Raw genomic sequence first — 27,936 nt, forward strand, 5'->3', positions numbered from 1 at the left:
ACAAGAAACTTGATACGTTTTAACTACATATGATGAGTCTAAAAACAAACATTCGTATCACTTTGGGGAGTTAAAAGAAACAAATCTGGCAAATATTTTGCCAGGAGTGCAGGGTGACAGGGTTTGCTACCTAAACGTTTATAAGCAGAAAAGTACTCGTATCTTTACTCAACTCATTTATACTGAATTATTCCAACTATGTTTTTAATCAAAAGGAAGAAGACAGAAGTCTGCTCATTTGTTAATGACAAACCCCCAGAGAGCGGGGCCCTGAGCAGACCATTAACATTTCCAGTGTAAAACGGTGAGCCTTTCTGAACAAATACGCTACAACACAATCACAGAAGATCGTATGTAGTGGAGAAGTTACGCAGGGGGTTACATCAGATAACCTTGGTGATCCTTTCAAATCCTAAAAATATTGGAAGTCTGAAAAAAGACTGCCAATACCCAGCCAATTCAGCCTCTTGTTGTCTGGCACACACACAGAGATGGTCTCACAGAACAGAAGGTGTCCTGGGGTTAAACAGCTCTCTTCTCTGCATCACAAAGAATAACAGAAATAGTTTTCCATTGTAGCGTATTTCTTAGCACGAACAAACGCTGGAGGGTCAAGTGTGCTGGTCTTCCCACTGGCTGCCATTTGGCACCACCTTAATGGACAAGGGACAACTGGGCAAGTTTTGTTGTGGATGTGTGGATGTGTGAAAGCGCTGACCGAGCGCGGGGTCACCCGCGGGCCGTCCCGCTGCCCGGCGGGACCGCGCCGGCCGCGAGCCTGCGTGTGAACGGCCGCGCTCGCGGCTGCAGGGGGCCTGCTCCTTCCTGCCTACACCGCCCAGCAAACCCGGTCTGCCATTGCAGCTTATGAAACCTGCCCACAACACCGGACTGCCGCACCTGGCCCCAAGGCCCGTAAGGGACGGTGTTTCTCACCAGCACAAGTTACCAGAGAAGCCAGTGACATGAACAACCCCAACCTACCCGCAGCACACCACTTTGGTGGCCAAATGCCACGATACCGTCGCTTCAGATGAGAAATGATTTCCCACCTGTTTGGATGGCTTCAAGGGGAGCTTCTTCTTCATGCGCTCCTTGCCCCTCTCCGCCTCCCTCTCGGAGCTGCCCGCGTCATTGGGGTGGCCGTTTTCACCGGGCTCGGCAGACACGCAGTTCTCGGACTCTCGAGGTTTCTTTCCTGGGTGCCTCTCCCACTTCTCCTTCCGCTCCTGAGGCTTTAGTGACATGTCCTTCTGTAACGCAGGAAAAACGAAAAACGTTAAGTTCTTTAAGTTCTTTGAGACTACTTTTAAGCATAAAGCAGTATAAATATTGAACACAAACACAAACAGGACAGCATGTTCTTTTCAGAGATGACTTAAGATGAATAATTAGGCACGCACAATGCGAACAGTAATTTTAGATTAGATTAGGATGAATACTCTGCAGGCTATGTGTTTGATTAATTTCAGAGATGCTGGAAACTGGTTATGAAAATGAGTTTGCTTCGGATTAATTCAGGAACCATACGTCAACAGCGCATGAACAAATCAGCATCCTGAAGGAAAGCCTTTAACTGCTAACTGAAGCAGAGGTGGCTTTTCTTCTGCTTCTGATCTCAAAAATCAACATACCAGCCCCAGCTCGGGCCGACAGTCCGATTCGCAGCAGCACTCACAGGGAGAACGGAGCCTCCAAAGCCCACCGTGCATTCAATAAGCAGAGATCAATGGGATCGAAGCACCGAACAGAGCTGAGCACTAAGTGTTAAGTGTCTGCCGAGTCAGGACTATAACACAGAATCTAAGCAGTCATGTCATGACAGTTAACGTAGAAAGAGAGATCAGAGAGCGAGTTACTACTGCTGGCCCTGGCGTCTCTGAGGACTGAAAACCGAACTCTTGGTGACAAGGTATCAACCCTTCCCCGTACACACACCACGCAGAAAAAAGTTGGAGAAATAATATGCCGAATCACTGTGACATTAGTTCACCACAGCTAGATAATTTTTCCCTGGTGACTTTTACTAACTGGTCATGGGTAAAGCTAAAGTCTTTTTGGAATGTTTTGTGGAATCTCTATCCCAATTTTTTATGTGAGGTAAATAGATTAGGAGGTACCTTGAAAGCACCGCCTACCCTGCCAACTTTGTCAACCGCAGCCACACAAATCTTCCGGAATGCCTCACCCCCGTCTCTAACACTCCGCTGCTGACTCAGCAGCTGCCCTGGCCGTGCTGGCACCCCTGAGACACAGCTGGCCACACGGCCCGCTGGCCACACGGCCCGCTGGCCACACGGCCCGCTGGCCACACGGCCCGCTGGCCGGCGCGCTCACCGCCAGCAAAAGAGCTCCAGGAAATCAGTAGCGCTCTGGTCTCCCCAGAACTAAAGCCCAACAGAAAAGAAAATAAGAGATCAGGACGAAATGCCCTGGTGATCTGATTGCTCTACGTTACTTCCTCTCCCTCTTGTTTAATTAGTGGATTGACTGCCTCAGTGTGCAACATGCTGATTCCACTCCAAATCACTCGCTGCTTCAAGTTACCGTCCCCTGTGCAGCCAGACGATGACCGATGACACGTCACGGTCCCAGAGACACCGGAATTTGACTAGGAATGATAAACCACATTGAGTGTTTCCTATTCCAGCGCAGGCTCAGAGACGGCTGGGCAGCCCCGATCTCCGGACACCCGCACGGGCGCCGTGTGCTGGCGGCCTCCTCTCCAAACACACGGCGCGCGGCAGGTTCCAAAACCCCCACAGATACAGCCCCCAGAACACACCACAACACAGTGCAGCTTGCCAAGTCCACAACAAGTGAAAGAGCTAGCAAGATCATTTTGGCATTATTCTCCATAAATGATAAAATGAGGAACAGAACTTAATGTTTAGTTGCTCACTTTGGTTTTTAGTTTTAAGATAACACCCCAAAGCAGCAGCTCGAGGTACCACTGAAAGAAGGTCCTGCTGTCCTACTCACTGGGAAGCTGCTGAGGCAGAAATCAAAATGTTGAGCTTTAGTAACTAATCAGAAACCAGAGCAATGGAAGTGACACCTGTTAACTGATACTCAGCAAAACATCACAAACAGAAGTCACCAAAACCGTGCACCTCACAACGCCAGATGCAGCCGCAACGTGACAGGAGCCCCATGGAAGACGCTGCATGAGACGACACGGGCCCCGAGAAGGGAGAGAGGAGCCTGTGGCCGAGAACGCCGCCACCCGAGGGTACCAACACTCCTGGCTCGGTGTCTAACATTACACAGCAAATGGCTGGCTGGGTTTAATTGCAGCTGGCTTTACGTGGGGACTGGGCCCTGTTAATGCCTCAGGGAAGTCCTCCCTCAGCACCCACAGCACATCCACCGCACGGTTTAGAAGATTCACTTCCCCACACAACTAGCCTGGAAATCTGTGTTTCCCCCCTACTGAATCCGACAGAGTTCCCCACTTCGAAATTCAGCTTTAATCCCCATTTTGTGAGGAGATTTAAGGTTTGTCTCACCACTGAGCTGCTACAAAATTAATTCAGGGAATACAGTCATAGCTGGATCAAAGCCAAGGAAATAATGCATTCACTTGGAGTGCCACTCGCGTCCAAGAATCTGAAGCACTTTCCAAAGAGCCGTGAATGAAGACCCAAGGCCTGGGAGCCGAGGCTGTGCTGGCCGCTGCCCCCAGCGAGGAGGAGGAGGGAGGAGGAGCAGGAGGAAGAAGGAGGAGGAAGGAGGACGAAGGTGTCCCCAGCTCCCAGCACGCCTGGGGCAGCCATGGGGAAGACACCGCGCTTCTCGGCCCCGTGACAAGAACGCCCGTCCCGCAGTCCCGCTCCTCCCGCCCCAGCAGAGGACGCGGCTCCCAGGGTTTGTGTTCCGGGCAGGCGGGACGCTGAGCCCCCTGCTCCGACTGACCGGCCAGAGCGGCTGCGCGGTGCTGAGCACAGAGCTCTCCGCAGCCCCAGGCACAGGGCAGGAGGGAGACCATGGGCTTTCTGTTCTTGCCTCCTTTGTTTCCTTTCTACTCACTCTACTAAAAGAGCCTTCCAGCGATTGCTCTTTTACTGAAGTTTATGACCTCCGAGTTGGGGACCTCACTTAGCACTAGAGCTTGCTATTTTTGGACCTGCATCTGTGCTTATGCACAGGCAACTGCTGGAAAATTTAAGCACATACAGAACATACAGTACATCACTGCAGTGAACAATGTTTATTGATGTACCTTGACTTCAATCCAGAAATCTCAGCCGGCAGGTGAGACTGGCTCTCTGACAAACCGCTCCGCTGGAGCCTTCCCCCCAGACAAGCCCAGACCAGCAATTATTTGCACATCACGGAAAGCCCAGGGGCGCGCACAGCGTCAGCGTCTGCATTCAGGCCCTGGAGTCAGAAGGTCTTCATATCCATCCAGCCGTGGGGTTCTGCCCAAGCCAGGAGCCAGCAGACCCGGCCACCCCTTCGCGGCCAGCACCGCCAAGTCCCTTCTGCAGGGAAGGCTGGTGGATCCAAGGCTTTTCTCTCTTCTGCGCTGCAGGAAGGAGATTGCCAAATCTTGTTCCAGAACACACAAAACTATTTTGTTCGTTACTGCTCAGTGCTCCAGGGTTGTCTCCTACCTGTCCTCACTTCGGAACGTCTCTCACACCTTCCAGGGCAGGCTACAGCCTCTCCATCTGCAGCCCCCCGGCTGTCTGCGCCACAGACGGAGAGCAGATGGTTCTAATTGGCTGCGTGGTTACAAGATAAGGAAGAATTAGGCTTTTCTTTAGAGCCTCTTTCCCAGCAGTTACTCCACAAAACATACAGATTCTATCTCTCCATTCGTGCATTCGGATGTACAGGTATCAAAGAACACTTCAGTTGAAGATGTAACTGTGGCACCTCTCCCAGCTCTACCTGAGATGTCTCGCACACCAGCAGCAGTGAGGATGCACTGGCCAAGACCTCAGCACAGGCCGGCAACCCAAGCGGGCAACCCAGACTCTGCAGCAGATTCTGAGAGTTCATAACAAAAAGCTTTAATCTTTTTCATTGCTATTTGGCCCAAGATAGCTGTGCAACTGCATCTCTGCTTGCAGCAGAGGTGGCAACACCCTTAATCACTTGGAACACTCCTTCCTGAAAAGCCATTTTTCTTCTGTCACCAAGGCACAGCTGCAATCTCCCGAGACACTCAAGATGCACACCGCTTGGTGTATAAATAAAGCGGTGGGTGACACAGGTGCACGGCCCTCGGCTCGGATGAGACTGCTCTCACCCCTAAAACGCCACCGCAAGAGACTTGTGCACAGCAGACTCCTCGCTGTCTGCGGGGCCTGGAGGAGCCACACGGGCGCACATCAACCCCCGGCGCTGGAGCCGCCGCTGCGGGTCTGCTCAGCCTGCTCCAGCTCTGCCCCGATCCTCTGGAGATCTCAGCAAGCACGCAGGGGGAGGCTGGCCCCGTAAACACCTTTCATACAGAGGGGGCACTTAAAGAACCTGAAAAAAGTGCAAAAACCCCACACAGCTATATGAAAAACCTCGAGCGTGCTGAGGGTGCAGAGGACAAAAAAACCACACCTTTAGTTACTAAACTAGCTGCCCTCAGCCCGCAAGCAGCAGTGGAAATGCAGCCGTGGTGCCAAACGAAGCCCATTCCACCCTTGATTCGAATTCAACATGGTGAACGGGCAGCAAATGCAAGTGGAGATCCTATAACATAAAGGAGGAGGAGCAGCTACCCATAAGATATTACTTCAACCTAGGGGGGAAACTCTGAGCGAGGTGACTTCTAGCAAGACAGAAATGATTTTCTAAATATCTCAATGTCACGTGCGCCAATGAAAAGCTCAGGCCAGCACATCGGTGTCCCCCTCGGCCCCTACTCCTCAAACACACCGCTGGGAACACCTTGTCCGAGCAGGAGCAGAGCTGCTGCCCGCTCACCTTGCCCGAGCAGGAGCAGAGCTGCTGCCCGCTCACCTTGCCCGAGCAGGAGCAGAGCTGCTGCCCGCTCACCTTGCCCGAGCAGGAGCAGAGCTGCTGCCCGCTCACCTTGCCCGAGCAGGAGCAGAGCTGCTGCCCGCTCACCTTGCCCGAGCAGGAGCAGAGCTGCTGCCCGCTCACCTTGCCCGAGCAGGAGCAGAGCTGCTGCCCGCTCACCTTGTCCGAGCAGGAGCAGAGCTGCTGCCCGCTCACCTTGTCCGAGTAGGAGCAGAGCTGCTGCCCGCTCACCTTGTCCGAGCAGGAGCAGAGCTGCTGCCCGCTCACCTTGTCCGAGCAGGACTCGGGCTGCCGCCACCGCAGCGTGGTCCCCTGGCCAGGGCTGCGCACACCACGCGCTCCTCACTACAATTGGTGTGTGAGAACAAACGACAAGCGACCAAATGTTTCCATGTATCGTCAGGGCTTCCTAGAATAGCTCCAAATATTCTGATATCTGTGTCAGGAAAGGAACCTTCATTTATTCCCTAGGCAATCACTGAGAGAGGCGAAACATCCACTACAGCAGCAGGCAATTTTGATGTATTCTATGCTACAAAACATTTTCTGTTACAGAGAGCTCAAAGGTCATTAATAGATTTTCATATGTTTACAGACAGCAGCAATTTCAAGCTCTGTAATTTTAAAACTGCATGTCAGTCTCTCAACTTCCAGCTGTTATTTCAACATTAGATAATGAACACGATGCAAAGGTTACACAAGCACTTGAACCAGCTTATGCTGTAGATCCAGTCACACAAATCATTATTAAATTCTAATTACACATATATTATTTTACAACTCTTATTAGAACAGCAGCGCAAATCCTCTTTTATAAAGAGATCAACAGTTTAGAAAGAGAGGCCAGAAAGGTTACTGTTCTAACGTGGCAGAGCTGCTCCCCTCTCTCCATCGCCTGAACCACTGCGGATGGACGAGTCTGGAGACAGGGCTGCACCCGCTCACCACAAAGTGCTTCAGAGATCCCTGACACAGACATCGATGCCTGCTTAAAATAACCATATTCGATCAAAGGAGGAAATAAAAAGGGTGTTTATTGGTTACCCAGTGCACTGTCTGAATATGCCCCTGGATTTTTCTTTACACAACTACACGGAAACTGAGAAGACATCCTCTAAAACTCAGCGGTTTTTCCAAAGGAGGGTGTTGTGATCTAAGCTAAAGCTTTGCAAGACATCAGGCTTCTATACCATAGATATTTTATTTCATTTTCATTTTGGTCCAGAAGAAATCACTGTGATCATCTGATCTGACCCTTTTATCATGCATCCAAATGAGCAAAATCACCCAGCTGCGAAGTGGTCCAAGGGAAGTTCTGGCAGTGCACTAGCAAGCTGCCCCACTACCAAATCAGAAAAAGGAGCAAATCGTTTTGCTCTCCCCTCTCCTGGGCAGCGCAGGCACCACCCGCTGGCTCACCCGCCCCAGGCCAGCTGTCAGTCGCACAGCGCGTCACTTCAATGGGAACCGAAGACACTCATCCCCAAGCCTCAGCTTTGAAGCGGGACAAACCAGCAACGTCCCTTTGTGCACGCGAGGCCTCCTGCGGTGCCAGCACCGCTCCCTGGCACGGCGATGCCTCTGATCCCCAGCGTGGCCTTCACCAGCAACGAATCTCACACTAGGAAATTCCCTGCTTTGACATTAAATCATTCCAGCTGAGATTTTCAAAGGATAAGAAATAGTAGCCCAATCCCACTGCATACCAATAGGAAGCCCTTAAGATTTGGTGTGTTTTCTTTTCAAAAAGGAAACCCATATTTCATTCTCATTTCCATCCTAGTTTCCTCTGGGAGATGAAACTGAAAGCAAGAAATGGAGGGCAGGAGCAGCACTAATGGGAAGACAGACTTCTATGAGACTGACAAACGACACCACCAGTTCTGGGGTACATCAGTTTACAACGTGATTCAAGAGGAACAGATAAGCCAGCATGTTCATTAATATTCCTGAGAGAACGGAGGATCTGAACGAGTGTCTGGTTAGTGTCACTTGCCCCTAAGGAAGAAGCACCGAAGCGAACACTCCACCAGGCCAGCAGACAATTCAAGCTCAAGAGCGAACAAACCCAGCAAGCTGGAGAGGAGAACATGCAGAATCACAACGGTCTGACCCGCTTATCCAGGCGCGTCCGAGGCAGCCCGGGCAGGCAGAGCGGCCGGGACACCGACCCACCGCGGAGCAGGAGCTGCCGGCCGCTCCTCGCTCCTCGCCGCCTGCCACTCCTCGCTCCTCGCCGCCTGCCACTCCTCGCTGTCTCACCGCAGCCCAGCAAGCGGTGCAAGTTTCCAGCAGCGCTGCCGCTCTCTTACGTTCAGAGGGTTCAGGTGTCCCCACTCAAGCAGCCTAAGCTGGGCCTCTTTGCAACCACCTCCCCAGCCCATGCAGAACCACGAGTTTCTCCCAACGCCTTGTTTTCAGATCCAGACACTTGTACCTGCATTTCACAGAGCTGGCACTGAAGGCCGGCTGGTCTGTAGGAACCTGTCTGGAACCAGGCTTTACCAGTCACACTAGAAGAAGTAAGTTCATGTAAGTTTTCCATTTGCTGCTACCCCTCAATTTGAAATGCAATAAGGAGTTTAAACATGATACAGAGCAGCAATTTTCATCACTGCTAAGCCACTCAAATTAGTTAAGAGGTCTTGTACATCTCAAGATTCACATCTCTGAGGGCTTAGTTTTGCTTCTCGCTGTTCACAGCACCTTGTAAACATCTCAGAACAATACAGATACAGGGCACAGTATGTATTGGCTCAAATGAGCACAACCCTTTGGCAAGAACCAAAAAATCCCATCCATGTGAGAAGGGTTAAGACATAACAGATGCACCCAGAGACTCTGGAGAACAGCCTGCATGGAAATAGCGTTTCTTGTGTTCACTTTTGTCTTGTACTTCTTAATAAGCCACATCAGAGCTGACATCTCCATCAGCTCTCTGCCTCCTTATGTAGATAACCAGAAACAGAAAAGCTGACATGGCAATTCTGTTACACACACACGCTACCAACAACTCTCACTGCTACACCAGCACTAGCAATGAAGAACAAGCACATCCTGAACCCTCCCCCAGGCTCTAACACCAATTCTCAGTGCAACCCTATGTCAGACACCTAGTTTAATAGTTGTTTTAAAAAGCACTCTCAAAAGTCAAGTAAGAGCTGTAACACATCTCTCTCAATAGTGTTACAATACAAAGGGCTTTCCAGATGAAAAACAGCTAAAAAAGTGTTTCTCAAGCACGGTTTGTTACGGAAGCGCTGATCCCTGTCAGCGCTGGCAGCCAGGAGATGCCCGTCTGTTCCCAGGTCACAGCGCCCCGCGTGACCCCCCGGTGCAGCCCCGGCCGGCACCGCGGGAGGTGTGGGGCTGCAGGGCAGTGTCCTCCTGCCACCTCCACCTCAGAGCCAGAGCCCGCTGCTGCGCGACAGCATCCACCAGCACCGGCAGCCACGGCGCGCACCGGCACCACCACGGCGCGCACCGGCACCGCCACAGCGTGCACCGGCACCGCCACGGCGCGCACCAGCAGCGCCTGCCCCAACTGCCCAGGCCCTGCTCCCGAACACGGCTGTTCCCAAACATGGCACTCAACAGGCCACTGCGTCTCTCCTGAAGCCCTGGGCTGCAGGGCCATGTTAATTAACATGCACTTAATGGCGGTTCATCCCCCATCTCTCTCTCCACAACAAGTACACTTCCCATCCAGACATTACTCTTACTGATACAGATGAGGTTTGTGGCTTCCAAATCCCATTAGAGAAAGCCTTCCTCTAGGAAAAAAACATAATAGAAAGAAAGCAGGCTAAGAATGTGCAGGGAAGTTCTTTTATAATTTATAAATAACATCACCATTTGGCTTCATTAGACCTTTTGCATTAGCAATTCTTCAAGCACAACACAAAAGGGTTCAGCATTTTCACCTCTATTTTACAGAATGCAAAATGAACAAACACAAAGCAACTTGTGCCGATCCAACCACCAGTCCCATCTCCAGCTCCGACATCAGACGGCGCTCCAGCCACATGACACCCACATCTGCTGACACCAGCAAAGATTTCATGTTGGTGGTACAGACAGATTTTTCCAGGACACACAATAAATGCATATGTAGATATCAGCCGCAGACAAGGCAACAGGTTAGATTGGTACGGCTTCAGCCTTCTACTCTTTTGAATGTCTTAGATAAAATCAGCCTGAGAATAGCAATGACAACACAATCAATACATTAAGGCAAGCTGTGTGTTAGTAAAAGAGCAGAACTGGCAGCTCTTCCTGGCTCTGAAAGATGACACATAACCTGGCCTTCCTAATGTGCTACTTTGGATGGCACCCAAATCCAGCACCATGTGGCCAGCACGGGCACATGTACCCAAGGAGGACAGAGGAGACTTCTGGCTGACAGACAGAATGACATATCAGTGCACAACACGGACTTCGAATCTCTGCAAAGCCAGCCAAGCACACTGGAAATATGAGTTAAGTGACTCCAGGGCAATATGAGGGCTGAGAATTTCTTCTGCAGACGAGATCCAGGTAAACATTTGTTTTATTTGGGGAAACATTGCCAATGGCACAAAAATAGGCAAAACGCCTTTCCTGGTGTAGATCCGAAGCAGAGGGTATCACATTTCCTCCCCTGCCCCAAAGCTAATCCCCAAACTCAAAAGCCTGGTGCTTCCACCTCTGTTTTTACATTCGCTCTGGCATCGCGCGGCAGTCAAAACCAACATGTTTTTCTACAGCTTAGACTTCTCAAAGCTTGGCCTCCCAGCCCGGCACAGCCCACCCCGTCCTCCCTCCTGCTGCCGGCGGGACGCACAGCCTCCTCCAGCCGGCTTCTAGCGCTTCACTGAGGATTTGGGAGTGAGGAAATGAGAATACCCAGGTAGCAGCAGGAACAGCAATCTGCCTGAGAGAGCAAGTGGGATATCTCCCATCACATCTAACATTCAGTTCTGCATTCACCCACACGGCTTCAAGCAGCTGTTATCTCCACTGAGATAAGGAGAGTCACAGTGGTGGAGAAGACAGAACAATCATTAACTCAGTTTACGCCAACTCAAAAAACCAGGAATCTCTGAGGAATCCCACAAAACGGTTACTGCAGTTTGAAAGCGCAGCCCCACCTGTCCGCCCTGTCTTCTGAAGGACGGCGTCCCAAACCCAGGAGACACGGCTCAGCCCAGGCCGGCCTGCTGTGCTCACACCGCATCTAACACCGGATCTAACACCGGGTCCAACGGGACCTCACAGCACCACGGGTCTGGCACTTAAAGCGTTTGAAAATAAAACAGACTGTGGAAGCAGCCAGGCCGATTAAAACCCAGGCGCTAATTGTCTCTGCTGACCAGTGAGACAGAAAACAAAGGGGAACTGTAAAAGAAAGAGGAAAGCCCTTCTTCCCTTAGCACACTGAAATAAAAATCATTAGAAAAAATGAATTAGCATTGTAAGAGGATGCAAAGGATCCATGAGGAAAGACAAATGCCACTAACTTCTATTCAGGACTTGCACTTCTGAAACATAGTAGATAAATATGCCAGGCTACTGATACAAAAACATACATAGAACTCTTGATTTATTAAACTCGCGCAACTATCAAAGCCCCTTAACTTGCACTAAACCAACCTCTACACTGCCTTCTGCACTCTTACACAGCTAAACCAGTGCACATCAATAATAAATCATGTTTAAATCCCCACGTTATCAATGAAGTAATAAATCCCAGGACCCAATTTAACTTTTTGTTTCTGAAGAAGCAGGAAATCTTCCAGGCTGTCCTGTCCTTCGACACACCTTCCGCAGCTGCTTTCCTGTCCTCTTCTATTTACTGCATCACAAACATTTTGGAGGTTTGGAAGGCACAGTATTTAACATTTTATAGAAACATCTGCCAACAGAGCTGCTAAACACTCTTGTAAGAGAGACAGAGCCGTTTATTTAGACATGCTGCTGACGTTTCCCGGTGCATTTTGATCCCGAGGCATATGTAGTCCTTCCAAACAATTTAGCATGCAGTGCGGAAGCGCAGCTCTCAGAGAAGTACAGCTGAAAGTAATTGAGACTGCAATTTCACCACCGTCAGCAAACGCTATCAAAGCCCCTCCCGAGGCCGCAGGCAGAACAAGCGCCCACAGCGAGGCAGGTACCAGGCGCCTGCAGCACCGGCAATTCGAAGGCACTGAGTCTGGGGATGGGCAGGACAATTCGGTTACCATGGCTGGGACCACAGGGCCTCGGTTCAACCTGGTCACCCCTGCACAGCCACAGGACAGCACAACAGCCTGATGTCCAGCAGCAAAGCGGGTGTCCTGAGCTGCAGGCTGCGGGCACCACGAGCCAGCTGGTCACCCCCAGCACCCCGCCATGCACACCTGTGTGCTCAGGGCTCCCGTCCGGGTCTCTGCCGGATTCGGTTACAGGGGCCGAAAGGGCCGTGATCTGACCCCCCCACTGGAACCAGCACCACGCGGCGTGCCGACACGGGAGAGCTGCCCAGCCCCACAACCCCATGGGTCACTGCAAACTAAAGTGAGCACGGGTAATCGCCTTCAGCTGCTGCAGCAAAACCCCACAGGGACAACCAGTCTGCACCCCTCATCTCTCTGTTCCCTGTCTGTGAAGGGAAGAGTAACCCCGCATCACAAAGTTACAGTCACGGGGGCTACAGAGTTTTCAGCCGGGCTGTACAAGCACTCGAGGAAAACAGTGATTTGTCTGACACCCGATGAAGAAACCCCCAGTATCGACCAGCACTACGTCAATGTGAAGAACAAGGGAGAGTCCCACGCGCTCCGCTTCTAACATCTGATCCCTAAGAGGAAGGACAATACTTTCACCAACAGGTTATGGATCTGTGTACACAGAAAGGATTAATGCAGCTTGTTGGTTACAGAGATGAAGGAAATTCTTAAAAATAAAGAAATAAAAAAGCAGAACTGTGAATTAAAGCTAACCACACCAAATTTAAGGAGTTTATTAAGGGCTGTAGACTTAAAATAAGCAAGTAAAGTACTTGTGTGCAGCATAAGAGGAGATAATCTACTCCAGCTGAAGTCACTCAGCGGTGTGGATTCCATTCTCCCCAAAGAACACCATTGCAGCAGCAGCTGATCCAGCTCGTGTTCGGTCTGCGAGACAGCGAGGAACAGAACGGCACCGCGTGAAGAGCCGCGCAGGCCCCTCGCGGGACGAGCCGGAGCTCGGCCTGCGGAGCCACGCGGGCCGGCTGTGGTCCGTGTGAACGGCCATGCTGCGCCCCCCAGCCGCCTCCGCAGGGGAGCATCCTGACTGCAAATAAAATAAAGAACTGCTGCATTTTGAAAAATGCATTTGCTGCAACTACTTTCAATTAGAACCACCCCAGGAATCTTCTTTCACTTAAGCCTGCTTTAATAATACTGAAAATCTGCAAGTTACTCCAATTAAAAAAGAAATGGTACTGCTATATCTCTCTGCATACTTCTAATTACTCTGAAAGAAGTAGAATTTTTGCATTCTTCATTTGGGTCCAGAGGTTTGAAACTCCTAATAAAGGTCAAATCATCTTATTCGGAAGAGATGATGAAGCTCCACCAGAGTTGGTCACCACGTCCAAGTGCTCTCACATTCTTTACATAAGCTCATAGGCCTTTGCTCAAGTGTTAAGGATATTTAAGTAAACTGCAGTAAAATGTATTTACTTATTTCCAGCCACTCTTACCAGTCAGAGCTTGTACCAAGTGGCTAGAAATCTGAAATCACTGCACCTTTTAATATGTTATTATATCAAAAGGAACCCAAAATTCCTGATGCTCTGCATGTGGAACAGTGACTTACAATTCGAGTGAATGGAAAGATGTTAATTTTAAGGAGGCATAAAAGAACAATACACAAAACTCCAGGTCTGAATCTCAGATTAAATGTATGAACTACTAAATGAGCACAGACTCAGGGACGCGGAGCGACAGCTGAGCAGCACACGCTGCTCTGGAAGCAACAGATGCGCTCACTTTCCAATGTTGGGTTTTTTAATTTCTGCCGAACTTGGTGCTTATAAAGACAAGTGATGCAAAACTGGTCCAAGCTTCATCCAGACAGATCCATTTCCCCATTAAGCCCTATTAAAGCACATTCTCTAAATGAGCTGTTATGCTGGGAAGGTTTCCGACCGCCAGATAAGCCACACGTCTAAATTAGTCTAAACCCCAAACTCATTTCCCTTCAGGCTTGGGCCAAGATTTGAATCAAGGTCTCTGGAGGCAGAAAGACAACAGCATTATAAGTCATTACTGCCCGTTTGCCTTCCTTGCATCTTTTTACACTTATTTGAAACCCACGTATGTGTAACATCTAAAAGATTTGGTGGGGTATTTCAGACTCTAACTCAAGAGACAATGCCGAACGGTTGCTTTGAAGGCCTGCGAATTGAAACTCTTGCCCGGTTTGCATTCATCAGTGGATTTGTTACAAACAGAAAAACTGGAATCAGTTCAAAGTCATTTAATCACAGCAGCTTGATTCACCTCTCAGCCACTAAGCACAAACACATTCTACAATTCTGTATTTCCAGGACTTAAACACCTCAAACTCCCTGGAGAAGTGTTAACACCCTTTTATTTCACTAACTGAACTAGTAATTTCACTAAGAAAATAGCCATAGTTTCACATCTATATGTATTATGTTCATGGGAGCGAGAGCGCTTACCGCTATTAGCAAGCCTTTTTTATTTTGCAGCTTCAAAGCTACCCGGGATATGCAGCAGGCAATCAATTTTAATAACGTGATCATTTCATGTGCAAACCTCATCCCCTTCCTTTATCCTGTCACTTCTGATGGGCAAACTGAACCAACCACGTTCAGATGCACAAGACATGAGCAGCCAAGTCAATCCCAGCGCGACAGTTTTCAGCGATCCCACTTTTCAGCCTTGTTCCTTGGGGCATCATCTCGCCAAAAATTTGGCTAAGGTGAGAACCACCAGCTTAGGACAGAAGACACCGTCAGCAACGAGTTCTGCCTGGAGGAAGCCACTGAAGCCAGGAGAGCATGTGGAACAGGCAGCCCGGGAAGGCAGCGGCAGCGCGCTGCGCCTCGCGGAACGGGGGCGCGGCAGACAACAAGCGGCAGCCCGGGCCAAAGCCCCCGTGCGATCTCAGCGCTTCCCAAGCCGTCAGGGGAGGCCGTGCTGCCGCTCACCCCGCTCACCGCAGACACCGACAGCACGGCTGTCACAGCCATCGCAGCGCGGAGGCAGAGATGACAAATCACAGGGAATACGTGTCAACACACTCAACTGGCCTGAAGACAGACAGCTGGTGCGCAAATTCCAGCACAGACAGTATCGCTGTGAAATCATTCCGAGGCGTTTTTAGCGATCGCACGCTCTCAACAGCAGCTCTGATTGCTAAAAATAACCCGCTGAAGACTTGCTCCAGCATCAATAACAGCGCAGGCTAAATTTGAGTCATGACCTGCTTGGTGACATATAAGCAAAACAAGCACAAACCTCATAAAGAAGAGATTAGAGTGCTTAGAGCCCCAGCAAGTTTAACACACCTACGTTAGGATGTTTTCTCAACAACAGTAATGTCAGTTGCCAATATATTCCCCTGAAATGCAGGCAGGGTCCTCTACAGCCAGGGAGCAAGTGAAGGCTCAGATAATTCTTCAGCACAAACACACATCGGTGTAGTTCAACACAAACGCTCCTGGCTGCAAACAAGAGGGACCAATACATCAAAGGTGCGAAGCGTCCCCATCTCTCCCATTGCAAAAGCTCCTACTGAGCATTCATCAACTTAAAAATGTAACTGCAACATGCTGGCAAAAATATCAAACCCTGCCTTCCCATTGGTTTTGAATCCTGAAAAGTAGCAGCAAGACAGGGAGAGAGATACTCACTTCCCTTTGGTGCAAAACTAACCACAAAACTGCACTTTCCCAGCGGGAGCTGCAGCAGCACGGGCTGTCACCGCACAGACGGGGCCGCGCAGAACGGCGGGGCACGGAGCACGGAGCACGGGGCACGGAGCACGGAGCACGGGGCACGGAGCACAGGGCACGGAGCACAGGGCACGGGGCACGGAGCACGGAGCACGGGGCACGGAGCACGGGGCACGGAGCACGGGGCACGGAGCACGGGGCACGGGGCACGGGGCACAGGGCACGGAGCACGGGGCACTGCCTGCGGGCACGCGCCTGCGCAGCGGCACTGAGCCCCCAGCTCTAAACGAGGACAGGATTCATCCCCAGACTGTTTCAACAGAAAAATCCACTGCCTCAAGAGCTCTCATTGCTGGTACACTAGCACAACACCAGACTTGCCTGAGCTAACCCCAGATTGAAACACAGCCTCTTGTTTAAAAAGGTTCAGTTCACAGATATCCAGAGATGAAGGAGCCATCAAAACCCTTGATAAACTGCTCCAGTGGTTAATTATTCATCCTGGCAAAATTTTGTAGCTTATCTCTGGTCTAAATGTACCAACGTGACAGCCCTCCAGCCCCTGGATCTCGTCACAGTTCGGAGCGCCAGGCAGAACAGCCCTCGATTAGCAAACTGCTCTTCCCCGCGCAGGCTGTGGAAAACCGTGACCACGTCACCCCTCGCGCTCCTGCTGCAAAGCGGACAGGGCTCCCGGAGCCCTTCCCGACGGACAGACCTGCTCATTCTCTAACAGTTCTCACCACACCTTCCCAAAGGCTCTTCCATTTTTAAACATCCTTCTTGAACTGCAAGGCCCAGGATGGGATACAGTGTTCAGGACACACTTGTGCCAATGCCAAATACAGGGCTGTATAAGCACCTCGACCTATTAAACTCAGTATTTCCCTGTCCGTATATTCAAGGATTTCATTCTCAATCTTGGGCATAGCTATGCTGTGAGAACTCGAGTTCAGACGGTTGTTATCTTGCCACCCAGGCCTCCTTCAGCACAGCCCCTGCTCTGGAGACAGCCGCCCCCGCTACCGCAGCAAGAGCCCTCATTGTCTGCAGAGTACAGCATTTTATTGCATCAGAACACACCGGTCATGAAGCAACCCCAGTCACTCAGGTCCTGTTCCTTATCTTACGCTCCACCTAATCTGCGTGTTATCTGAGGACTTCATGAGTAATGGCTTTATTTTTCTTCCCCCGGGTCACTGATTAAAAGAAGTTAAATAGTGCCATGCTAAGGAGCTACTACAAACATACCTTTTAGAAGCTGCTGCTTCTTTGTCTGCCCTATTTTGAAACCTTCCAGCTAGACAGTTTTGAATCCAGTTCTTGTGCTCCTTCTGTTAAATATCCACATTAACAAAATAATAGAGCTGGGCTGAAACCGTTTCAAAATATATTGAATCAAATATCTGGGGCTTTCACAGCTGACTGCAACTGATCTCAGAGAAAAACAGAGCTACCAACCACCATGCAGAGGGCTTAAAGCTTATTTTAAGTGTCCAAGGGTCCACATCCAGCTGCGCGTTTCACCACCATCTCTCTAGAGCTGCAGGTCTGGCAGCGGGTGCTGGAGCCGGTGTCACCAGCCCGTCCCGTGGGCGGGAGCGGCGCCCCGCGGAACAGCCGGCCCGCGATGGCAGAGCTCCTGCTCCGGCACAGCTCCTGCTCCGGATGGCAGAGCTCCTGCTCCGGCGCCGCTCCTCGGGGCTGCGTAGGGTGGCCCCTCCAGATTACACCATCCAGGGTTGTGCCTTTGAAGCACAGAGCAGCTGGTCCTCTTAACTCTTCTCAGTGGGGTCCCCTAATCCTAACATGATAGAATTAGATTATCTGTAATGCAGGGAGATTTAAGTGCAATGAGAACAACACGCTCCAGATGAGTACAAGAGCAGTTACAGACCGTGCAAGACGTGCCCGTCGCTCACCCAGCACCGAGCAGCCCCAGCTCCACCGCACCGGTACGGGCTTCGCCCTGCCACAGCCGCACAGGACAGCCACACTTTGCAGCCACACTTGAAGAAAATAAGGTGTTTTAAGTGTATGCTTGCTGATCTGTAATATTACAAGTTATTTTCTGAGTTCATTCCATAGTTTCTTCTCAATCCTAGTAAACTGTACACTGTAAATGACGGTTTGCTGTTCTGGTGGAGAAAGGGCAGGAGGTGATCTAGATGAGATGGTGAGGTGCAGTGATGAAACGGGCTCTGTACTACAACCCCGGCACTTGAGAGTGCACAAATGACGGCTGCTGCCAAGAAGCCGAAGCACCGAACCGCTGCGAGGGCAGGCACACTCCCCAGATTCACTTCATACCTCAAAGCAAATGATGAACATGGCCCATGTCCCCGCAGCCTTTACCCAAGTATATCCCTGAAACGTCACTGCCATTTGAATTAGCGTCACCATCTCTTCTTCAAAGAATCTCCCATTCACCTCCATTGCCAGCGGATGTCCTGCTCCCATCAATGCTTTTTTTGTTGTTAAAAAAACCATCCAGGTCAAAAAGCCCTTCTACTACTAATTCTATTAGTAGCTATACAATGAATTGAAAATATACTGTACAGTGAGGGTAGCACTTCGTATACATATAGTGAAAATCCATGAATAGAAAACTTACTCTAAAGAGAAGCAAGTGAAAAGAATATCAAAAGCAGATTGGCTCAACCAAGAAATAGTCTTTTCAAACTTGAGAAGAGAATTGGAGTGGCCATAAACATCTGGCTAATGAGGGCTTTAATGGCATCTATGCTCCTAACTCCTTCAAACTGTAAAAAAATCCTCTGAATGTCAATAGTGCCAAAATCTCCAAGAATTCTATATTTGCTCTGCTTCTACAAACCCCTGACACTCTTACAACCATCCATTCCCTTTGCACATAAATATTTATCTAGTTGGAGCCAAGTGCATAAGTGAACCCTCCATCCCGCTTATGGCTGTTCTCCCTTTAATCCTTAATCCCTCTGCAGTATCTTTCTTGTCTCTAACCTGCGGAGGACTCTGACTGTTTGCATTTAATTCTTCTTACACATGCCCTGGAGCACAAATGGCTTATAAGGTTAAAGATAAAGCAAACATGTACTGTCACCAGTAGCGTAAGCAGCCCCTTTGATACCAGAACACCTGCAGCCAGGGCGGGCCAGGGAACGGAGGGATGAACGAACAAGCTCGGCGGAGATCTCCCCGCTCAGCAAACACGGGGACCTGCCCCGACGAGGCTCCCGCCTGCCGCCCTCACCAGTTCTGAAGGGGGTCCCCTTCCTCTTTTAATCAAACACACAACTGCAGGGGTGGCACAGCCAGAAATGAGCCAGAGAAATCACGTCTAAATTGCATCTTGAACAACCGTGCAAGCAGAGCAGAGAAGGGAAAGGTATAATATCCATGCCAAAGAGGTCACGAACGAGAGGCTTGAAGCCATCAAGAGATGAGAAGGAGCTGGACAGTGTTTTATCAGTACAGGCAGAAAGGTCAAGGCAGGAGGAGGACTTGGAAAAAAGAAACATTAGAATTTAGGCTTGGAGAGGGTCAGTGGAACAAAAAGACAAGAGTGTGTCAGAGTCAAGAGCTTTGGATCCTGAACAAGTCCTTTCCATTCTGCTCCTGAGCCATGTTTCCTGGCGCCCTGTTTTCCTGGCAGATCAGGCATTTAACTGCAAGGATAATATTACACAAATCACTGCGATGAGCCTGTTGAAGCAAAATGTTTCCACCCTGCTCCTATCCCAAAATGTCACATTGCCGAAAAAGGTACCAGATTTTCACATAATCTGGAAAATATTTATCCTTATTCTTTCAAAAATCCTCCCTTGAATCAACACCCCCACCCTCCTTTGGCCACCGAGAACACCAAGAGTAAAAAACAAACAAAAACCCCCAAACAAACAAACAAAGGCAAACCAAACCAAACCAAACCACACCACACCCAAGAGACAAGGGGGGAAAGCGACGATCAAAAGAGAATAAATGAAACCCCTCAAACTGCAGGAGCTCCCGGAGAACAGGGCCATGTTCACCAACAACGCCCCAGCCAGCCTGAGAGCTCTCAGACACAGACCCAGAGTGGACACACACTGCCAATTCTTCTCTGATATCATTACGTTGTTTGTCTCAGCAGCAGTAAAAACTGGCTTTTGCCTGCTAGTAAAATTTCAGTATGCACACTATTGTGCAATTGAATGAAAGGCTAAAGAGTTAACCGAAGCCTCTTCCCGTTGCAACAATTTCAAATACTATGGAAGAGCATCAGTTTATGAACAAATCTTGCTAATTGACACAAAGCATATCCCTTAAAAAATAAACAAAACCCCAGAAAACCAAACCTGATTTAATCATTTTCTTCCAATATTTTTCAAATACTTTCAACAACACACACAACTGTTGTCCAATATCTACTTCCAGAAGTCTTTCTAAGGCCTTAGGAAAATCCAACAATGTACCTACATCCTCCATTGCGTATTTACATGGTGGCTTAGAAAGCTCAGCCCTGAATAAACAGATACTTGAAAATGCCTCATTTTGGCTGTTCCAGCCATCGCTGGATTGAGCTGTGACCCTCCTGCCCACAGCCGGCGGCAGCACAGAGGTGATGCCCATGGCTGATGCCCACAGCTGGCGATAGCACAGAGGTGATGCCCATGGCTGATGCCCACAGCTGGCGATAGCACAGAGGTGATGCCCATGGCTGATGCCCACAGCCGGCGGCAGCACAGAGGTGATGCCCACAGCTGGTGGCAGCACAGAGGTGATGCTTTAACTACTCGCCCAAACTGGTTAATAAAACTTCCAAAGCTGAGAACACAAGGTGGCGGGACGGCGTCCGCCCAGCAGAGCAGTCACTCTGTGTGTTTAAACACCAGGCTTTCCACTTCTTGCCTCCACCAGCTGCTTTCATTTAGATGCAGGTCACATTCACATAGACTAGAAAGCATCACAAACCCGTACAAATTGCTAACATGGGAATTCAGGTCCTTGAAACTCAGGCACTGCAGCCAATGGACAGTCTATCATTCCTCCATTAAATCGTTAAATAATAATAATACTGCTATTAATAAATAGAGTGTCTTTCCTTTTAGTACAGGCCTCTGATACCTAGGATAACTTTACTATAGATTTCTTAATTTCTTTTAACAGATTGACAAACCTATCAAGTGGCCATCAAACAGAACTGTCCACTGGTCTGAGGAGATGTGAATTTTCTTGTCAATGCACTGGTCACACTTCCTACAAGCTTGCAACAGCATTTCAGGAGTGGGGAAGGAAATGTGGTGAATCAGTTGAAACCGGTTCCCAGTGGCAGATCAGAGAGCACACAGGCAGCAGCACAGAAACATATGTTTGAACCCAAGCCAAAAATCTGGCTTCCTTGAGAAGTGTGGGATGACAAGCCCCTTGTAGTGGTAATAGCAGGCTGAAAAGTGGGTGTGGAGAAATTCCCTCTGCTCATGCAGAACGCAAATTCTGTAACATCCACCTAACAGTACTTAATTCAGAACAGCTGGGCTCTGGAGAAAGCTGTCAAAATGGCCCATTAAAGGCAGTCAAAAGCTTGATGCTTTATGGTTTGATAGCATTGTCTCTTCACTCAGCACCGCTTTGTGAGATATTTGGGAAAACGGTAAATAACACAGCGGTGTCAAAACCTAAAGGACTTCGCAGGACATACACCCATATATTATTTGTTTGAGAGCCAATAAATGTCTGTGCCTTTGCTATCTTACATTAACAGTGCCATGGAATTGAGCATACGAGAATAGATGGTGATCAGAAGTTAATTACAGCATTTATGTCAAAAAATCCAAGAGCGGAACAGTGACTTTCGTTTGGGTGTTCCCTTCCCCGAGCTCAGCGCCCTCCAGCAAGGAGGACCCCCAGGGAACAGCCTCTGCTCGGCAGCAGGACCCGGGCTGCTCTGCTCTATCCGCCGTGCTCGGGGGACTAACAGCACCAGCCAAGAGCTCAAAATACCGCTATGAGCTCAGCTCTTCTGTTGCCACCAACAGAAATTCTGGGTGCACCTGAGTACCAGAAAACTGCAAATCAGAAAGATATTTTAAAAAATACCCTGGGGAAAAACAAAACAAAACAAAACAACCCCAAAACAACAAAACCCCACCTCCAACACACACATAACAAACCCACACGACCACAAACACGGAAAAACAAAGACACAGACGCAAGTTCCAATGTTTCAGGCAGCAGCAACCGCAATGCCCCCCCAGAGGGCCAGCGCCAGCTCCGCGGAGCCACATCCCAGGTCTGTACGCTCAGCAGAGTCACTGCTTTGCTTTGCTTTCTGCTGCATGTGTCCTCCTCCTCCTTGAACCAGATTGTGCTGATTAACAGGTTTGTGCCATTTGATGACAAGCTGCTCTAGAAACTGGCTTGCAGAGCTGCTTATACAGCAGCAAACACCCTGTTTGTGGAGTACAAGAGAGCAGAAAGACATCTGCTGGCCTGACCTCCGTAGGTACAAGCGGCTCATTCTGCAGGACATGCTTCGCTTTCTCTGCCTCAGCCGTCGCTGCTTGAACTGCCTTGTCTCGGATGGTTGGATCCAATTCCTTTTCTTTTTGCATATCAAAGAGCTGGTTTGCAGAGGATTGCAGGCCATGCAGAGACCACTGCCCGTGGATTTGAAAGATGCTCCTTCACACCCGCACGCAGCTTATGAACTTCAGTTCTGCTACCACGACTGAACAGAAATCATTTCTATATTCCAGATCTTTTAGCTGCTCACCAGCTTTTGTACGTTCCCACACGCACCAAATATTTGAAGGGACTTCAGAGCACAAATAGTCGCAGTTCTTTTTAAAAAAATCAGTGGATTACAGCCGCCACTGCAGCCCTGGACCCAGCGACATCTGAGATGGACGAGCAGCCTTTAGAACCCACGGAAAGACCAGAACAAGCAGCCGCTGACGGGGCTGTGGGTGCTCCCGGCACAGCCCGACCCACCCCCCGGGAACAGCTGCTCTGGGAAGCACCAACTCGATACCCCACCGCTCTCACCTGGAAACCGCTGCTGCGCGCTCCCCGCAGAACACGCGGCACGGGCCGTTACCTGCGGCCCAACGCCGCCCAGGAGCAGGCACAGTCTCCAGAGAGAAGGATTCTGTGCTCATGTTCACATTCGTGGAAGTAAATCAGCAAACACAGAGCAATGCAAAGCCTGTGCCATTTCTAGACAGCAAAGCTTTCCGACAAGTGTCAGCAGTTGTTTTCCTGACTGCTTTAAAAACAAAAAAGGCAAGCAAGCCTTAACACGTTTCTTCTTGATTTCAGCGAGAACCCCCGTGCAAAATGAGACCACAGCTAAGCTTGGCAGTGGAATTCCTCCATCCAAAAGGTGACCAGCTTGAAGCCTGAAAATTAAGTCCTCATAAAGAAGCATTTTTCCAAACCTGCCAATTCCCATGGCTTCTCAAATGACAGCAGCTTGGACAAAGAACACACTGTTCTGCTTTCCCAGGCGGCAGAACTACTGCCGAGAATTAGGATAAACCTTCTTCCTTAAATTAAAACTGTTTTGGTTCCTCGCTGTTTGTCTGGAACCTGAAGGGAATGCAAAAACCCAGCGAGGAACCAGAGCACTACACGGACACTCTCCACCAGGGTTTCTCTCCCTCTCTAATGTTTTTTTCCTGACAAGAAGGGAACAGCTGTAGGTGCAAATCCACCGAGCTGCTCTTCGGACTGCCCACCTGCCCGAGACCAGCGCCAGCAAACCAATGTACTCCTTGTTGGGTACGTTGTTCTTTCTGAACACAGCAACATTTCTTCTCAATTTCAGCTTGCAGAGCTAACGTGCATGCTCAACTGCTGAATAATCCATGGATTTAAGTGTCCCTAAACACACTGAAAAGATGGATTACACATTAGGATAAAATAATATACACAAGCCTCTAAATACATATGTACACTGTAATACACATTTTAAATAGTCTCTGTGTGTGAATTTAAATGACAATATGCAGGCTAAAAAGTTTCAAAAGGCATCTTTACAAAGGGGCCATTACCGCTGTGTAAATAATACATCATTTAAAGTAAATTCTCTGAACTCCCATGAAAGGTTCTTTTCTGGTCAGCATAAAAAGAATAAAAGAAACCAACACATATATAAAATACAAATGGTATTATGCATTCAGCTTAAATTCATAACAGAGTGCAGCACAGAGGGGAAGATTTAGCTCCTAACACAGCCCGGTTTGTATTCCCCTCCTCCTGTCCAGGAATCCTGTGATCATTTACAGTCTTTGCAGACTGTGACTTCTTCCCACTTTTCCAGCGGACACCTCAAGAACTCCCGTTTACCTCCACTGCTCTACGGCACACATACACCTGCCTTTTTTAATCAGCTTGTACAGACTCTGGATAACTCTCCTCAGGTTCAAGACCACACGAGCCAACCGTCCCTTGCGCAACTGTTCCTGCTAAAAGCTGCTGCCTACAACTGTTCTGCTTCATCTTCCTGGTTGCTCTCAAATCAAGTTTGGATTCCACCTTTCCAGAAGTGGCTTAAAGGTGAATAAAACCAATAAAAGCACACAAGAGCTCATACACTGTTCTCTACGTGAAGCTGTAAAGTGAAGGCACTAACCCTTTCTCCTAACCAATCCCCATCACAATCTCCACTCTAAATTTGCTCAGATCACACCAACTCTTGCCTGTGCAGTGTAAGCCCAGCCTGTGCCCTGCACTCGCTGTCACCGCCGGCGTGTCCCACTCCCCTCCCGCCCATGTCCCGCGGGTTCAGAGTCCGCACTGATTGCCAAGAGCTCCTAAGGGCTCCAGCACCGAGCGCTGGGTGGGCAGATGGCAGCTCGCTAACAAAGCCCTGTCTCCATGGCTCACCAGGGATGCCTTGCGTGCTGCCCAGGAGAGACACGTTCATCTGAACCACGTAAGAATAGAATTTGGCCTAATATTTAGCAACTGATTTTTTTTTAAGTTGACGTAGCGTCGGTCCTCAGCCAGAAGAGCCTCGTGTTCTCCAAAGGTAACGTTACAAAGGAGAAACAAGAAAAACACACACCCAAAGACCCAGTGAATTTGGAGCGTGGCGATAGGAAAAACTGATGCATAGCATCTGCTCTGCGAATGATTTTGCAGACGACAGCTCCCCGCCCTCCCGCGCAGCTGCGGCACGGCAGAGGCGGGAGCCCACGCCAGCACCCGGCCCCGCGGCGCTCTTGGCCACACAGGGTGACGCGGTGGCCTCCGGCACACGGGACCCAGCAAAACACTTGGTTCATAAAAGCACCGATCTACATCCCTAAGCAAACTATTTAAAAGAATACGTTCGCGCACAGAGAGCTGCCGAGAGGCACGCAATGAAGCTATTTTAAGAGCTCTTTAAACTGGAATGTAGATGTATCAAAGGTGAGCTCGGGTTTTAGATTCAATAAGCTATGGCTCCACTCTTCGCTCTTGACAGTTTGGCCTATAACAATCCCAGGCAGCTCTTCCAAGCTGAGCCCGATTACTGTACGACATCTTGCTTCAAACTAAGGCCAAGGAGACTCAGAGCTTCACCTGGGCCCGTTCAGAGAGAACTGTCGGCCTTTGAAGACAGCACATTTCTAGGGTCTGGTTTAGATCCATGTACCAAGTTCTTTGTTAGTGCATGGTTCTGGGGGCAGGGGAGAACATCCTCATCATCTTCAGTGCTTCTGCTGGTGTTTTGGGAACAAGCTGCTGGCAGAACGGCCGAAACGCTGAGCGGAGCCCCACGCCACGCGGGGCTGAGCCGGCGCGCCCTGTCCGCACGGAGCGAGCGAGGCCTCTGCACGAGCGAGAGCAAACGCACAACACACTATTGCAAACGGGACTGGAAAGAGCAAAATGAAAACCAGATGTCTTAAACCTTCACCCATGTGAAGTCACGAGTTTCAGCAACATCTTACTCAATTTCAAACCGCTCTAACTTCATAAACAAAATTCTAATATTCATCATTTATATCCTCGACACTAAAGCAGGTGCATGAAACACTGTGACACCCCAGAACCCAGAAACTGATCCTTTTGGTGAAGTGACATTCCCCAGGAATTTCACATCTTAATCAGGTACTATTTTATTTCTTTTGCTATTATTCAAGTGTAATAACAAACTTGTGTAATTTAACCTGAAAAAAGAAAACAGAAATTTGGTAAATGAACTGAAAAAAAAAATCATTAGGGGGATTTTTAAATCCTGGTTTAATGAAGCATAATAGATTGGGTCGTTTCTGTTGTTGGTGGGGTTGGTTTGTTTTTGTAAGGTGAGTTTTGGATTTTACAGAGTTTCTATTGTTTCTATAATTTCTATATTTTATGTTTCTATAATTTCTGTTGTTTCTGTAATTTTTAGTACAGCAAAGCTTGGCTCAGAACATCAGGACTCACACAGCAAGTCCTGCCCAGCGGGACAGAGACCCGGGCGCAGGGCTGTGCGCCCCCGGGACAGGACTGGCACAGCGCCCGAGCACAGCACCTGCACCTGGGCGCAGAGCCTGAGCACAGCACCCGCACCTGGCACAGCGCCCGAGCACAGCACCCGCACCTGGCACAGCGCCCGAGCACAGCACCCACACCTGAGTGCAGGGCCTGAGCACAGCACCCACACCTGGGCGCAGGGCCTGAGCACAGCACCCGCGTTTTACACAACGGCTTCAAGAGTCACACTTCAAATATTACATACTTCTGTTATGCAAAACTCAAACAACAGGTCCTGCCGCCAGAATTGGCGACTTGATAAAATTAATAAATAGGCTGAATTTCCAGCCTACAAGGGAACAATCACGATGTTCACATCTTCCATGAGGACAAGAATTTGCCATCTTTCCTCTCCGACAAGTTCGACTTTTGTTCCGCTTGTGGAAAAAGTCCCACTGCATACGCTCCGGCCATCTCGGGCACCAAAACTGAACCTGCTGGTTCTGCTGTCTTAGAGCAAGCGTTTCAATGAGTGTTTCCCTCTTTGAGATGGAAAGCACATAGGAAACACTTGATTCAAAGCTTGTCTTGTGCTGCTTTTCTTTATCCCTGGCGTAATGTATTGTTTTTTTAAGCAAAGCAAACAGAGAGGATTTAGTAGAACACAATTTCTTTTGTTTTATTGCTCCATTAATTTTATTTATGTTCAAATATGCTGCTTTTATCAATTTGGTAAATGGGAGAAAGCTGGGAGAAACACGATTGTACTTGAGAACGAGGCACTGGGCAGAACGGGAGGCGCCGGAGCCACCCGGGACGGTCGGTCGCACCCACAACGCGGGTCCCGCGGCAGCGATGGCAGAGGAGCAGCCAGCCCGGGCACCACCCCGAGCGGCACTGCGACCACATGTTCAGAGCTGTACCTTCACACTCCCTCTTGCAGATATACATACAAGCTGCCATTATTTCAGGAGAGAAAAATGTCCCTTTCTTAGCAGTATACTGAGCAGTTTCCCCAGATTTCTCTGTGTGGTGTTATTTTTGATCATTCAGCTGTGCCTTGGTCAGCAAAGCAACAAATACTCTCATCTTACGGAACTGTAATGGTGGTAACACCTCGCCAAAACCTAATTAAATACTAATTTTAAAAAATCCAGAATTAAAGAGATGCTCTTGCTACCTCAACCACCGCACAGTGCACTTGTGGGTTACCACGCTGCCACGGTGTTTTCTCACACGATATGAAGAACAAGGTGTTTTAAGGCAGCAACCTTGACAGCATGAAACAGATTGAAAAAAAAGGTGAAAAGCAAAGCACCCAGCTACAAGAAATGAATGATGATGGAGACCCTGTAAGAGGCCTTTCCTAATGACAAGATATTACTGCACAGGTTAATGAAAACCAAATACCAATTTAACATGCTAACCTTTGAGCAAATTGAGTTCAACTAATCAAGAGCCCTCCAAAAGCGTATTTTGAACTAAAAGGAAAGACTGGAAAAATCATTTACATAAGATGGCTGGTAATGGTGCATTTAATGACATTGGTGATGGGGAATTACGCTAAGGAAATGAACACATCGTGTACGACCTATTCCCTAAAGCATTTAATACCG

At 49.2% G+C, this 27,936-nt stretch overlaps 1 protein-coding gene across 1 annotated transcript in view; it reads right to left on the minus strand.

Moving 5' to 3' along the window:
- LOC308047252 (fibrosin-1-like protein) overlaps positions 1 to 27,936 on the minus strand; it is a gene marked incomplete at its 3' end in the record, with an annotated part of 121,205 nt that overhangs the window by 8,267 nt on the left and 85,002 nt on the right. The window contains exon 2 of the mRNA XM_080355614.1: positions 985 to 1,253. Within this exon, the coding sequence (XP_080211740.1) occupies positions 985 to 1,253 (269 nt within the window). The remainder of the gene's footprint in view (positions 1 to 984; positions 1,254 to 27,936) is intronic.

Source organism: Nesoenas mayeri (assembly GCF_963082525.1).
Source record: "Nesoenas mayeri genome assembly, chromosome: 17".
Lineage (NCBI taxonomy): Eukaryota > Metazoa > Chordata > Aves > Columbiformes > Columbidae > Nesoenas > Nesoenas mayeri.